This window comes from Ambystoma mexicanum, chromosome 2p, assembly GCF_040938575.1.
Source record: "Ambystoma mexicanum isolate Mex_15411 chromosome 2p, UKY_AmexF1_1, whole genome shotgun sequence".
Classification (NCBI taxonomy): Eukaryota; Metazoa; Chordata; class Amphibia; order Caudata; family Ambystomatidae; genus Ambystoma; species Ambystoma mexicanum.
The window spans coordinates 892,893,868-892,907,542 of record NC_090923.1 but is presented as its reverse complement, the minus strand read 5'-3'; the positions used below and the strand labels follow the sequence as shown (position 1 = coordinate 892,907,542).

Sequence of the window (13,675 nt, the reverse complement as noted above, 5' to 3'; positions counted from 1 at the left end):
GTGCTGCACAACAGCCTTCATTCATATGACAAAGGTTTGTATTTCTTCTTGATCTGTACGAAAGCCTATATTATTGGGAAGCACAAGTAAAGTCAGAGTTGTTAAGTTAGAGTAATGAGTTTGTAAAGGCTTTATGGGACAAGGGTAACCTGAATGGTAAATGCACAACACATGGGTTCCCAACATTGATTGGGTACAATATTATAGCGAGATTATGTTGGAAGGAAGCTGAGTGGCGGGACAGATGAGCAAAGAAGCAGAGGGCCACAGCCTTTAGAGAAATAACGTTCTGTTTCAAAGCAAGGATAACGGAATATTTTATTTTTGGGAATAGATGGTAGAAAACAGTATTTAGTTTTAGGAATTGAAATTGAAAATATGCTAAGGGAGAAAATGCAAATTCAAAATTAGAAAGTGCCTGTAAAAAATCCCCTTTTCTCTGGATAGTGGCAAAGCCGCGTACTGTATGTACATTCATTATTATCCAGAAACGTGTAAATATTTAGCAAAGTTTTACTCAATGATGCAGGAGATGAGCACAGACTGTTCCCTATGGAATGTATCAGGCAATTCAGCTAAACTGTTTCACTTACGACATACGTTGGAGTACAAGAAAGACCAGATAAAATCAAGAATTGGAAATGTTTTTATATTGGTTTCGGGAGTTTGATGAAGAAAGTTCCAGAATCTAGAACAAGCCGACGCAAGGATACAAATGGTATATTGAGACACAAACCTCAGAAAATGGAGGCAGAAGAGAGGTACAAGACTTGAGGGATGGACGGATTCCACTTCAAGCTGATTACATCGCTATATCTACAGCAGACAAGTGATGGGAAAGATGGGGAAGAAAAGGATGAAGAAGGGGAGGATATTATTGATTTGTTGGTTGCTGCGAACTTGAGCCGCAGTAGCAATGCAGTGTGCACCAGCGGCATCAGGGCACGCCTAGATTCAAGGGGACACAGTATGTATAGCCTGCAGTGGTTGGCTTCCTCCATTACACAACTACAATCGCAAGCACAAGCCTTGTTGGGCAAACAAGCACCACTGCAACATCTATCACTATAAACTCACCCCCAGGTGCAATTTATGGTACAGCAAACTCGCAATTATATGCGCCACTGAGACAATTTCAAGGAGTGGGTGCTGATGATAGCAAGAAGATGGTTATAGTGCATGCCCTATATACACCTGGGAATTAGGGGAACACGTCTCAGGATTTTCCAGATACTAAAGAGCCAGAGAGTTATATTGAGTTGAAGACAAGGATGTTATAGCCGCTTATGGGCTGATTTGAATCAGCTCATGAGGGTGATGATACCTCCAGATGTTAGCTAGCATCCAACTTGCCCCAGCAATGATATGGGAACATAAATAGAATTTGTTGAAGCCTAGATAATTTGATTCCCAAAATTTCAATAATTTGGCAGAGAAAAACAGACTGGCTAAGGATTTATAATTGCAAACAAAAGAAACATGAGTCACCTGCAGAATATCTCGATCGTGTTGAAGATTTTCTCCACATTCTGGTACCAGCTGGAGGCAGTAGGGTTTACTGCTAAAACGTCAACAGTTAAGTGTGTGCTGGCAGCTGAAACTCCTCTTGGAATTCGTGTCAGCAAATCATTGCGTTTCCTATCAGGGGCCAAAGTACTTGAATGCATTTAAACGGATATCTATCCAATTGCAGAGTTTACAGCAGTGGGGGCAGGCTATGTATATGAATGTGAGCGTTGCGAACTGGGTGACCTAGGGTCACAGGTAGTGGTTGAGCTTCTGCCTTGAACCCACAGGGAATACATAATCTACATAATCAAAATGTATTTGTGACGAGTAACACAGGAAGCAGGAGGGCATTGGAAGTTAGAGTGCCTCATTTCAAAGACGCCGAGGCAGTTGCTCCTTTTGCACCTCCTTTTCCAAATTTGTAACATAAAAATAATGTATTAAAAACGCAGCAAAGTTTAGGCACACACATTTACACACATGTAACTAGATTAGGGGTCAGCAAAGCTCCCCACATCCATCAGTGGATACAGTCCATGATTAAGACTAGAAAACGACCCACCCTGATATTGGCCATAGATGGGATTTAAAGCAATACGTCCCTAAACAGTCGAAAGAAATCCTAAGGTAGCTGTGCTCCCAGTCCAACAAACTCCAGGGAAACGAGAATAACATCTGTATCTAGAGCAAAAATGAGGGACCAAGGAAGGGAAGAGAAAAGTCAAAAGAGCAATTTGTTCTTTTGAAGAGACACTAGACAAAGCGGCGGGGAAGGGAGGTAAAAGCTAGGAAGAAGAAAAAAGAAGAAAACTGAAATACAGGGGAAGTGGGAGGGAGGGAGTGGACCACCAGCAAAGTTATATATACACAAATAGTTATAGGGGGCCCATACCTCAAATACATCTTTTATGCATCTTCATATAGGCTACCTTTTCCCTAGTGGGTAGTACTTGCAACATTGCATCCATCCTATCCTCCCCTTTAGGCCTTTACCTTTTAGATGCTTTCCATACCCTAACAATCCCAGTTAGAATTATGGCTTGATAGATTTGCAACTTGAGAGCGGTTCAGGGAGCATAGAAAGGCGCACCCTGCGTTTTCACCTACATCTCCGTGCCGTAACCAACTCTAACTCTTAAAAATAAGAAAATTACTCAATCCAAAAATGTACACTCACATTCCCAGAGCATGGGCCTAGGAGCGGACACCTTTTTATTTCACACCCAGCAGATAATGGACAAGCTCATCTTGCATAGTTTTGTATGTGGCAGACTGGCCCTTTAGAACGGGACCTGTGTTCCTGGTCAGTGTCCCGTGAGGAGGTGAGAATGGAAATGGAGGAGTTGGGGATTGGAGGCCAGTGAAATTAAAGAGCAAGAGAGAAATCCATACCCATGTGGACTCCTTTATTTAATCCAGGGAAAGGTTAACAACTGGCGATGAGTCACAGAAACTGGTGCCGCACTACCTTGCTCCATAAGCATGTGCACATCGGGCCACCATGGAGAGCGTTCGCCTGCAGGGAGCGCCCCGCCCGCTCCAGCTGCTGGAGCAACCCTGGTCTCCTTTATTTAATCCAGGGAAAGGGTAACTGCTGGCGACGAGTCGCAGAAACCGCTGCTATACTACAAGGGTCCGACATGTGCTCATCCGGCCCCTAAGAGAGCGTTAGTCAGCAGTGAGCTCACCGCCCGCTCCAGCTGCGGGAGCAACCACATACATTGGAGCATGTGGAGTGCGTGCTTTCGGCGCTCTGTGGTTGCGTAAAATCTTTATTGATAAAAATTCCTGATCTAATATAGCAAGATACATTCAGGAGGGTGAAATACCACAGTTATGAATAGAGGCAACTCCTGCCTATCTATCAGTCATCGAAGTCTAGCAACTCCTGCAAGGCCTGGCACCTCCTGCCCAGCCATCCACCACCTAGATCTGCCAATCCTCTTGTGATGCTGGAAATGCCTTATCGAGGGACGGGGCCTCCTGTCCTTGTCCTACCACTTCTCTGAGTGTTTTCTGCCACTCTGGTCCAGCCTGGACCTCTGGCAGTGCAGTTCCTCTTCTTTTGGTGAACATCACCCATGGGATACACTTAGGTGCCTGCGGTGGGGGTACACCCTTGTACCCCTTGTGTGTTTTTGGGCACCTATGAGTTTCCCAAAGAGAAGGGTATGAGCTGGTGGCAGCTACATGCTGACTTCACAGTGGCTCTGAGTATCCTCCAAGAGGTCGATCCTGGAGGAGCTGTCATGGACGGAGGAGTAGAAATTATACTCCCGTTGCTGTGGGTTAAGGGCCCTCCAAACATCCCATACACCCAGCAAAGCAAGATGCATGTTCGCCTACGTGCTGCCCGCGATAGGGTCCTTGGGGCAGTACCAGTCATGTCCATCATGTTGGCCAGTATCGGGTTCATACCCCCCCCAGATGACCTGTACCCCCACGTAGCCCATGAGTATGCTTGCAATTCTGTCGAAGAAATCTGGGGACTCAACGTTGGGCCCATATGTGTTTACAATGAGGTATTCCCCTCCGGCCAGAATGCAATGCAGAATAACATGGCTCCCTTGCGGCACAATGATGCTCTTTTTCAACATGAATTTGATAGATTTGTGAATTATTAAGACACCTATGGCCTGTGTGGAGCAGGTTGTGTAGAACCTATTGGACCCCCAAGATGGGGCCAGGCTCTTTGCAAGGCGGCCCAGGTCGTGTGTTTCTTGTAATAAGAGTATCTTAACCCCATCTCTTTGAGCACAGGCTGTTGTGATTTTGCGGGATTTCGTAAAGTTACTCAGACCCCGCACATTCCACATCAGCTGTATAGGCATATCTCTACTTTAAGGGACATCCCAGCACGTGTATCCTAGTAGAAGCGTACCTGTGCTGGTGTTGCTGCGGTATCGGTCAGGAAATGTGCATGTCTCACGTACAGCCTCGCAATTTTTGGTATAACATCCCCCAACTTCCCCTCCGTTCCCTCACCGCCCCCCCCCCCCCCCAACTTGAGCAGTGCTAACCCCCCATCCCTGATCCCCAGCAATAACTAGCCTTCACCAACTTGGCAGTCCTGCATGACGGGTCCAACTGGGGTCCCCACATAACCAGACCTCATTTCCGACCATTGCAGTCGCAGTGGGGTGCGCTACTACCGTTTTACCAACCAAAACGGATTCATGTCCAGGCCACACTATGCAGAGTATGGACATCTACCATACTGGTCCCGGCAAAGCAGGCGTCGTATCCTACCATCCCTCCGGATAGGGACGACAAATGTTTTGACGGCTTGGCGAAGAAAGTGTTTTCTTCGGGGGGTATGGCGCTTCAGGCGGCCAACTCCATATGTGCCTTGTCTCGTTTCACACACACTCTGTGGAACTGTGTTGCATTAGCGGCTGAACATATTCCCGAAGGGTACGAACGGGATGGTTTCCTTGCTATGTTTCAGGATGGCAAGGATGCCATGTGTGAGGCCGTTCAGTCGGGTTTGGACTTGGCTGATTGTGTCAGCCGGTCCATGACGGCGAGCACCGCAATGCGCAGGTTTGCGTGGTTGCGGAAGTCTGGGTTCGCTCCTGATGTGCAGTCCGGCTCCTCAACATGCCCTTTGACGGTGAACACCTTTTTGGCAGCAAGGCTGACGAGAGCCTTGAGAGGTTGCAGACCTCGAAAGCTGCAGCCTTTTCGTCCTAGGGGACAGCAATGGAGGGGAGGTTCCTTTCGCTATTACTCGTCCTTCAGTAAAGCGAGGGGAGCTAGCAGTCAAAAAGGCCATCGTAAGAGTGCCAGAGGTGGAAATAAAGGTACTCGAGGTGCAAGGCCGCTCGGGCAGTTGCCTCTTTGCCCTCGGGCAACGTCGCAGCCGCTACCACTGTCATGAGGCCGGGTCCCATGGTTCGCCGGTTGGGGGAAGGCTGGCGCAGCATCTTGTAGAGTGGCAAGCCATTACTTTGGATGTGTGGGTTCTGGCGATCATAATCCACGGCTACTGTCTTCCTTTTCGGCAGAGGCCTCACGACAATCCACAAGGGAGCCTCTCTTTGAAGAGTCTGGAGCCGCTCCTTGCGCAGGAAATTCAAGCCCTGCTGGAGAAAGGCGCCATAGAACTGGTGCCTGTACCGGAGAGGAACAAGGGATGGTATTCCCCTTATTTTTTGATATCGAAGAAAGACGGGGGATTGAGACCCATCATGGACTTGCGCGGTTTGAACAAACTCCTCAGGAAGGACAAGTTCAAGATGGTGACTTTCTCAAGTCCTCCAGGCCCTTCAACTTCAGGACTGGTTGGTGTCTCTCGACCTCAAGGATGCTTACTTCCATGTGCCGATCCATCCCAAGCACAAGAAGTACCTGAGGTTCGCGGTGGGCGACTCGCACTGTCAGTTTCGGGTCGTGCCGTTCAGATTGACCTCCGCCCATGGGTTTTCACCAAGCTCATGGTGGTGATGGCAGCGCATCTCAGGAAAGGGGGGATTCACGTCTACCCCTACCTGGACGATTGGTTGATCAGGGGGAGCTCTCCCGAGCAAGTCCTGGATCATCTGTCAGTCACCTGCCACTCCCTTCACAGGCTGGGCTTCTCCCTCAATTTAAAGAAGTCCCATTTGACACCAACGCAGCGGCTCCAGTACATCGGAGCAGTGCTCGACACGTCCCTGGGGCAGTGTTTTCCTCCTCAGGTGAGGGCTCTTCACATTCAGCAGATGGTGCACAAGTTTGTTTGCCCAGAATCTCCCAGCGTCCGAGTTCTTGAGACTGCTCGGCCTCATGGCATCCTGCATTCTTCTGGTGCCAGAGGCTCGTCTGCGGATGAGATTTTTGTAGTGGGCACTCAAGCTTCAGTGGTCTCAGTCCTCCGGCAGGCTGTCAGACCCTGTTCAGGTGCCGTCCTCGTTAGCCCGAGACCTTCTGTGGTGGGCCGTCGAGGGCAATCTGATGAAAGGGGCCCCATTTTGGCTGCCCTGGCCGGAGGTGACGATCGTGACGGACGCATCCCTCACGGGATGGTTAGCTCATGCCAATGAGTTGACAGTCAGCGGTCGTTGGTCTCCGTCGGAGTCCAGACTCCATATCAATCTTTTGGAGCTGAGGGCCGTCAGGCTAGCCTTGAAGGCTTTTCTGCCGACTGTGCGCGGAAAGAGTGTCCTGATTCTAACGGACAACACGGTAGCAATGCACTACCTCAACAAAAAGGTGGGGGGCAGGGTCACTTCCGCTGTGCAGGGAGGCGATGCAGCTCGAGTTCTGGGCCATCCAGCAGGAATTTCGATCTCGGCGGTTCATCTGGCCGGAGACAACGAGACGGCGGACGCTCTGAGCCGGCAGAGCACGATCTCTCACGAGTGGGAGCTGGCTCAGGAGATTCTCCTGGAGATCTTTGCCCTTTGGGGGACCCCTCAAGTGGATCGCTTCGCCTCCAGTGTCAACCGGAAGTGCAAAAGGTTGTGCTCGCGGGAATTTCCTCCAAAAGGAGCCTTGGGAGACACGTTCGTGGTGGAGTGGTCGTTCCCACTGCTGTACGCATTTCCTCCAGTCCCCGTCATCCCGCAAGTGCTGCGGAGGTTACGGAGGTTCGGTTCCCGGATGATCCTCATTGCTCTGGCGTGGGCCCGGAGGACGTGGTACCCGGACCTTCTAGACTTGTCCATCTGACCTCCACGTCGTCTTCCCTACCAAGACGATCTGCTCTCACAGGAGGGGGTGGTCAGGATTGCCATCCAGAGGTCAGATCCCTCAATCTTCACGCTTGGCTTCTGAAAGGTTGAGGTATAAGGATTGGGACCTCCCTGAAGACGTGATGGAGGTGTTGCTCTCGGCCAGGCGGCCGGCAACAAAGTCTCTGTACCATTGCCGTTGGAGAAAGTTCTGTGACTGGTGCAGAGTTCAGAATGTGGATCCTTTTGAATGTGACGTTCCCATGGTTTTGTCTTTTTTGCTTTCTTTGGCCCACAGGGGCTTGCAAGTGGGGACCATTAAAGGTTACCTGGCGGCGCTTTCCATATTTAAGCGCTCGTCTGAAGAGTGTTCCTATTTTAAGATTCCTTTTAATTTCACAGTTTTTGAAAGGGCTCACTAATGTGTTCCCTCCGTCACCTTTTGTGGTGCCAGGTTGGGGTTTGAGCCTTTACATTCTTGCCCTTTAAGGCTGTTGACTCTGAAAACTGTTTTTTTGGTTGCGGTTACTTCCGCTCGCAGAGTGAGCGAGTTACAGGCACTTTCAGTTAAGCCACCCTTCACTGTGTTTCATAAGGACAGGGTTGTCCTTAGAGTGCGTCCTCCTTTTCTTCCGAAGGTGGTTTCGGAATTTCATTTGAGCCAGAAGGTTGTTCTTCCGGCGTTCTATCCTCCTCCACATCCTGGTAAGGAAGAGGAGAGGCTCCATAGGCTTGATCCTCGGAGAGCATTGAGCTTTTATATTTTGCGCATGTCCCGGGTCAGAGTGGACGATCAACTTTTCATTGGTTACGCTGGAAAGCGTTTCGGACAAGCTGTGACGAAACAGACTTTGTCTCGTTGGATTATTTTAGCTATCTCCGAGTGTTACCGCTTGGCGGGTAAGGACCCTCCGGCTGGCTTGCGGGCCCATTCTTCCACAGGAGTGGCTGCGTCTACTGCTCTGCAGAGGGGAGTTCCTATTCGTCACATCTGTGATGCAGCCACCTGGGCTTCAGTACATACTTTTGTATGTCACAATTCCCTCGATTCGATCAGAGGGCAAGATCTGGCCTTTGGCAAGGCAGTTCTCTTTTCCGCAATTTGATTGGGCATGCTAAATTTGTATTCCAAATTCTTTCCCACCTCCTTGGTTGGTACTGCTTTGGGAGTCTGTCATAGATATGGAATACGTCGGAGGACCCAATCCCCTCGAAGAACAAGTTACTTTCTTACGTGGTAACGTTCTTTCGATGGGATGGTTCGACGACGTATTCCATATCGCTCCCTCCCTGCCTTCCCCGCTGCAGAATTTCTTTTGCGATTGCAGCTTGCGTTCCGCAAGGCCTTGTGTGTCTGACTGGCAGAAAACTGGTGGCACACGTTCTGGGGAAAAAACTATAACTGAGGCTATGGGCGTCATGCGTCCTACTCATCACATCGGGTGACGTCGGCCGTCGGAGGAGGTCCTCGGGGACGGCGCATCGACGTCATCGACGCAGGACGCAGGACGCAGGACGCAGACGCCAAAGATTTTCCGAAGCAGCACAGCTGTGGACATTATCTGTCATAGATATGGAATACGTCATCGGACCATCCCATCGAAAGAAAGTTACCAGGTAAAAAAGTTACTTGTTCTTCTCTCCCATATCGAACACTACATTCTTATAATGATCAGTGGTATGGTGGTACCACTGGAAAAACCAATGTATTACTGTTACCCTTGTCCATCGACAAGAGTGCAGCCAGATTCGGGGGCCACAGAGGCGCACTCCATACAAAGCCATCTGTGTTCACAGGCTCAGCAAACCAGTCAATGTAAGCATGTTATGATTGACCTTCACTGAGGGGGTACCCCAAACTCCCATCCTCTCTTCACTGCAGGATTTTCATCAGCACGCTTCCTTTTTGGTTGCAGGAATTTCCTAAATACTACCTCTATTGACTGTGCGGCCCTTCTCCATAGTGGCAGCGGAACCATATTAAAACACATAGCTCCATAGGTAGCTGCATCATCTAATTGCATGTATTTTGGCACACCTGTTGTGCTGACGCTTTGCTACATCTGACACTCCTGTGTGCATTTCTTCCGCTTATTTGTATCTGCTTTCATCCCATGCTCTTAGCCCTTAATATACTCTTATGGTGCCCTAGTCTCCAGTCTTTTAAATCTTTCTCTCCCATTCCCCATCTTGGGCGCTCTACCCTTTCTCTTCCCATCTTCCAGCTCTCACATTGCCTCATGGTCCTTGTTTTCTCTCCTATGTTATTTGTACCGGTAGCCTGCTGCTCTGGTTACCAGTCAATTGGTCGAAAACATTTGGTCGACAGGACAATTGGTCGACACCATTTGGTCGAATGCCAAATGGTCGAATTTTTTTTTTTTTTTTTTTTTACCCCTTTTTTTTTTTTTTTTTTTTTTTTGGGGGGGTCCCACACGAAAACCCACAAAACACATATATAAAAAAAAAAAATTCGACCAAATGGTGTCGACCAAATTGCAGTCGACCAGTTTGTTGTCGACCAATTGACCGGACACCCTCTGGTGGCGCTCCCACCATTCTGCATGTATGCCATACCCAGTCTGGGCCTATGCCTCTTTGTATCATACCCTAACCTGCCTGCTCCGGGACAGCACCCTCTCTGCCTCACTATTGTGCCTTGGTTTGCAAACCCCTGGCTCCTTGCTTCTTTCCCTTTGAATGTCTCCCTCTCGTCCTTAATGTGCCTCACCGCCCGCATATTTTGCTCTATACGCTCTTATCACCCATGTCCTTTGCACTTTGCTGCCACACGCCACCTTTGCACTCATGCTCTCAACTGTGTTTTATTTCTTTCAGACAGACAAGATTACGATTTGTGGGGACACGCATGGACAGTTCTACGACATGATGAATATATTCGATTTGAATGGGTTGCCATCGGAAAATAACCCATATGTATCCTTTTTCTGCCAATTTCTTACCCTTGTCTCCTTTTGATGCATTTCCTTTGTGACCTAGCTTTACAGGCTAGGCCAGTGGTATTCAAACTTCTTTTATGCAGAGCGCCCATTGAGTAAAAATGTTGTTGCCGAGCACACCCTGCCCCAGAGGCCAGATCTGCTTAGTTTTTATTAAAAGCCGTTCATTCTCACTTTTGGAAGAGCCTCACTTCTAGGACTTCCTTCTGACCCAGAGCCAGCCCCAAAGTTTGAAGACCACGGTGCTAAGCCATTGCTACACATGGACAAGCTAAACAGGCAAATGATTCCAACAGCCTGCCCCTGGCATGGCTGTTTATTCTTTAACGTGTGCCTGATCTGGTCACATCGAAGACTGGTTCTGCCACTTGGTGACTCTGCAACCAGTGGCTAGTTTTCCACTTTATTTCCTCTCATTGATGATCCAATCCCATGGTAGATTCCACCCCCAACCTGTGAATTTCTCCCCTGTCTGACCTCTGTGAAGGTCCCTGTTCCCATGACTGACCCACTCCGACTTGCACCCCAAGTGGCTTGCTGCTCCCACACTCAATGCAACTTTCTGCCAATGTCCAACTTTCCTAAATGTGTGTTGGTTCTGCTTCACATGCGGCTATACTTTAGTTGTTTCTGCTCTTCATTCTCCCTTTATCTCATTCTGCTTCCCAACCAACCTTTACTCCAGCCCTTGCCACAGCGGTACTTCTCTCCCTCCCTTACATGTGGCTGGTTCTGCTCCCCTCATGCCCAATCACAGCAGTTTCTGCTCCCCACCCACCTGGTCAAGGCAGGATCGAGCATGCCCATCCACTGCCCCTGCACCCTACCCTGTTGCAGAATTGGTCCTTGCACCCTCCATCCAACCTTCCCTCGCCACCCACCAACCTACCTACCCCTTACATCACCATTCAGTGAGCTGTAAATCACAACCATTGGAACAACCTGCAGGAATGCCAGCAGGACAACTGCTCAGGACATATACATTGCAACAAAGACAAGGTACAACCACCCTTCCTCTCACCACCTTCCCCCCTACTAACCTCCTTCCCCACGCACCCTCCCTCTGACCACACACCATCCCTCTCTCCTACCTACCCTCCATCCCTACCCCCTTCTCTCACCACCTCACTCTCACCCTCCTCCCAGCCTCTCTATTGCTACCATTCATCCCTGCCTCCATCTCGGCCCCTCCCTCCATCCCTGTCCCTCTCTTGCCACTCTCATCCCGCCTTCTCACCTTTATTGACGCCCTCCCCTCTTTCTTGGTGCCCTCCCCTTGGTCTCGCCTCCCTGCCCTCACTGCCTTCCCTCGGTCGCTCTAGCCACCTCCCCCTCATAAGTCAATACAGTGTCCTAAATCCCCTGCACACCATTGATAATGGTAATCGGTCAAAGTTAATGAAACTTAGTAAGTTAAATAATCATGCACGAGGTGCCTGGGGCCGCCACATTCAACATACAGCCCTGCATCGACCCGGAGTGCCCCTCTGCCGATTGTCTGGCCTCCCAGTCTTCAGGAAGCGAGTCCTCCAGCCGGGAGGCACAGCTGGCCCAGACACAAGGCCATGACTTAAGGCCACATAGTGCCTCTGCTGGTCTCCGCTGGAGAAGCTGCGATGCTGCAACATCACCCTCCTCTCCACCAGACCAACTGAACTGTCAAGGTAAGCCTACTGCAATATTTGACCCGTGTGAAAAGGCTGCTATCTTATGCATCCTGTGCCCTAAATTGGCAATATTGTTGAATATCCTCCCCGGCCCGAGTCCTTTTTCTCCCTCCATTAATGATTCTTTGGCTCACGCAGTCAGCCTCATCCCCCGTTGCCACGCCACCGATCCCATCCTTATCCTCACCACCAGTGTCTTGCAGGCACTCTTCTGCTGCCCACAGTGCTCCGCATTCACTCACCCAAGCCGGCCCCGTCCACCTCATCCAGTCTTGCCTCCTCAGCGTCCCATGCCAATCTCATGCCTGCCTCTGTTCAAACCTGTGAATGCGTTATCCGCCACACCAACACCCCCCACCCCTCCCACAAGCAACGCCATTCCTCCTCACCCTCCTAAAACTCGCGCATCTAGTCACCCCTCCTGCCCCCACTCTGCACCTGAGCAACCGGCTGCCGCAGTACTCTTCGCCTGAGAACACACCACTACTTGCCTACTTCGTACGCCTCTACTGCTGCCTTGCAGTGCCCAGCATCCCATCCAACAGACACCTCCCCCGCCCACAGCTGCCACCATACCCACTATGCCGAACGTCCACTTGCCCACCCATACAGCGCTCAAAACGCCCATAGCCCCATCCTCCCACGACCAGAGCTCAGTAAACACACTATCACGCACATCACCTTACGCCCATCAGGCCCCCTAACAGTTTCAGCGGGCCCAAAAATCCATCATCCACTCACACACACACACCACTGCACCCTCGTTGAGCGATTTGCCCACTTGGCCTCACGCACCTCCCATCCCACCATTGACACCCAGCAACCCACCACACTGAGACGTAACACTATCTACAATATTTAACCATCCCAGACAGCATGCAACTCCTTCATGGACCCACCACCATTCCTCTGCGTCACACAGCCCTCACACCTATACCCCTCCGCTGCGCCCTACTGAACACCAGGTCTTTAACTGCCCATGCCCACGAAATCCTCGACTTCATTATAGCAGAAGGTCTTAACATCCTGGCCCTAACTGAAACTTTGCTCACCCCTACCTCAGGACCTCTTCTATCTATAGCCATCCCAGCTAGGTACAACCTGGTCCGCTGTGATGGGACATCCAAAAAAGGTGGCAGTCACCATCCTCTTCAAGGAAACCATCCCACTGCACACCATCCAGTCTGCCCCCTTACCAAACTGTGAACTACTCTCTGCCAAGTTGAAATGTTCGCCCACTGCCTCAACCACCCTCCACCTAGTCTACTGCCCACCAGGCCCCATACTCAACTTTGAGGATGACCTTACTCACATCATCTCATCCAACCTCATGCCTTCCACGCAACTACTCCTAGGTGATTTCAACCTGGGATTCAACAACCCAGCCGAAACAGATGCCACCTCACTATCCAAGACTCTAAAAGCTGTAAGCTGCACCCAACTCATCAACCGGCCTAACCACACCCATGGTGGTATCCTTGACTGGCTCGTGGACCATAACAGCAACATCACTACCATCTCCAACCGCCCATGCCCCTGGTCAGACCACCATTCTGTTTCCTTTACCATTCTTGTTCCCCCCTCTCAAACCAAGTCTACAGCAAACCCAGACATCATCTTGGCTCGCAGCCGCCGAAACCTCACCAGTGATCAGATGATCCTGCTCCTCAATACAACCACCCTACCCCCACACTGGACACTTCAGCCCTTGTAGAGCACTGCAACACCCACCCTGCTACACACTGCTGTCAACCACCAAACCCCCCTTAAAGCTAAGAAAGCCAAAAACTTGAAACTGCTGAACTCCTGGTTCGCCTCCACTTCATCAGAGCTTCCAAATGAGCAGCAGAAGCGGCTTGGTGCATAGTGCCCTCAGCCGCCAAGA

General features: G+C 50.2%; 1 protein-coding gene across 1 annotated transcript in view; it reads left to right on the top strand.

Annotated features, from left to right (window-relative positions):
* Positions 1 to 13,675, top strand: part of PPP5C (protein phosphatase 5 catalytic subunit) — a 951,041-nt gene that overhangs the window by 478,507 nt on the left and 458,859 nt on the right. The window contains exon 6 of the mRNA XM_069644590.1: positions 10,002 to 10,100. Within this exon, the coding sequence (XP_069500691.1) occupies positions 10,002 to 10,100 (99 nt within the window). The remainder of the gene's footprint in view (positions 1 to 10,001; positions 10,101 to 13,675) is intronic.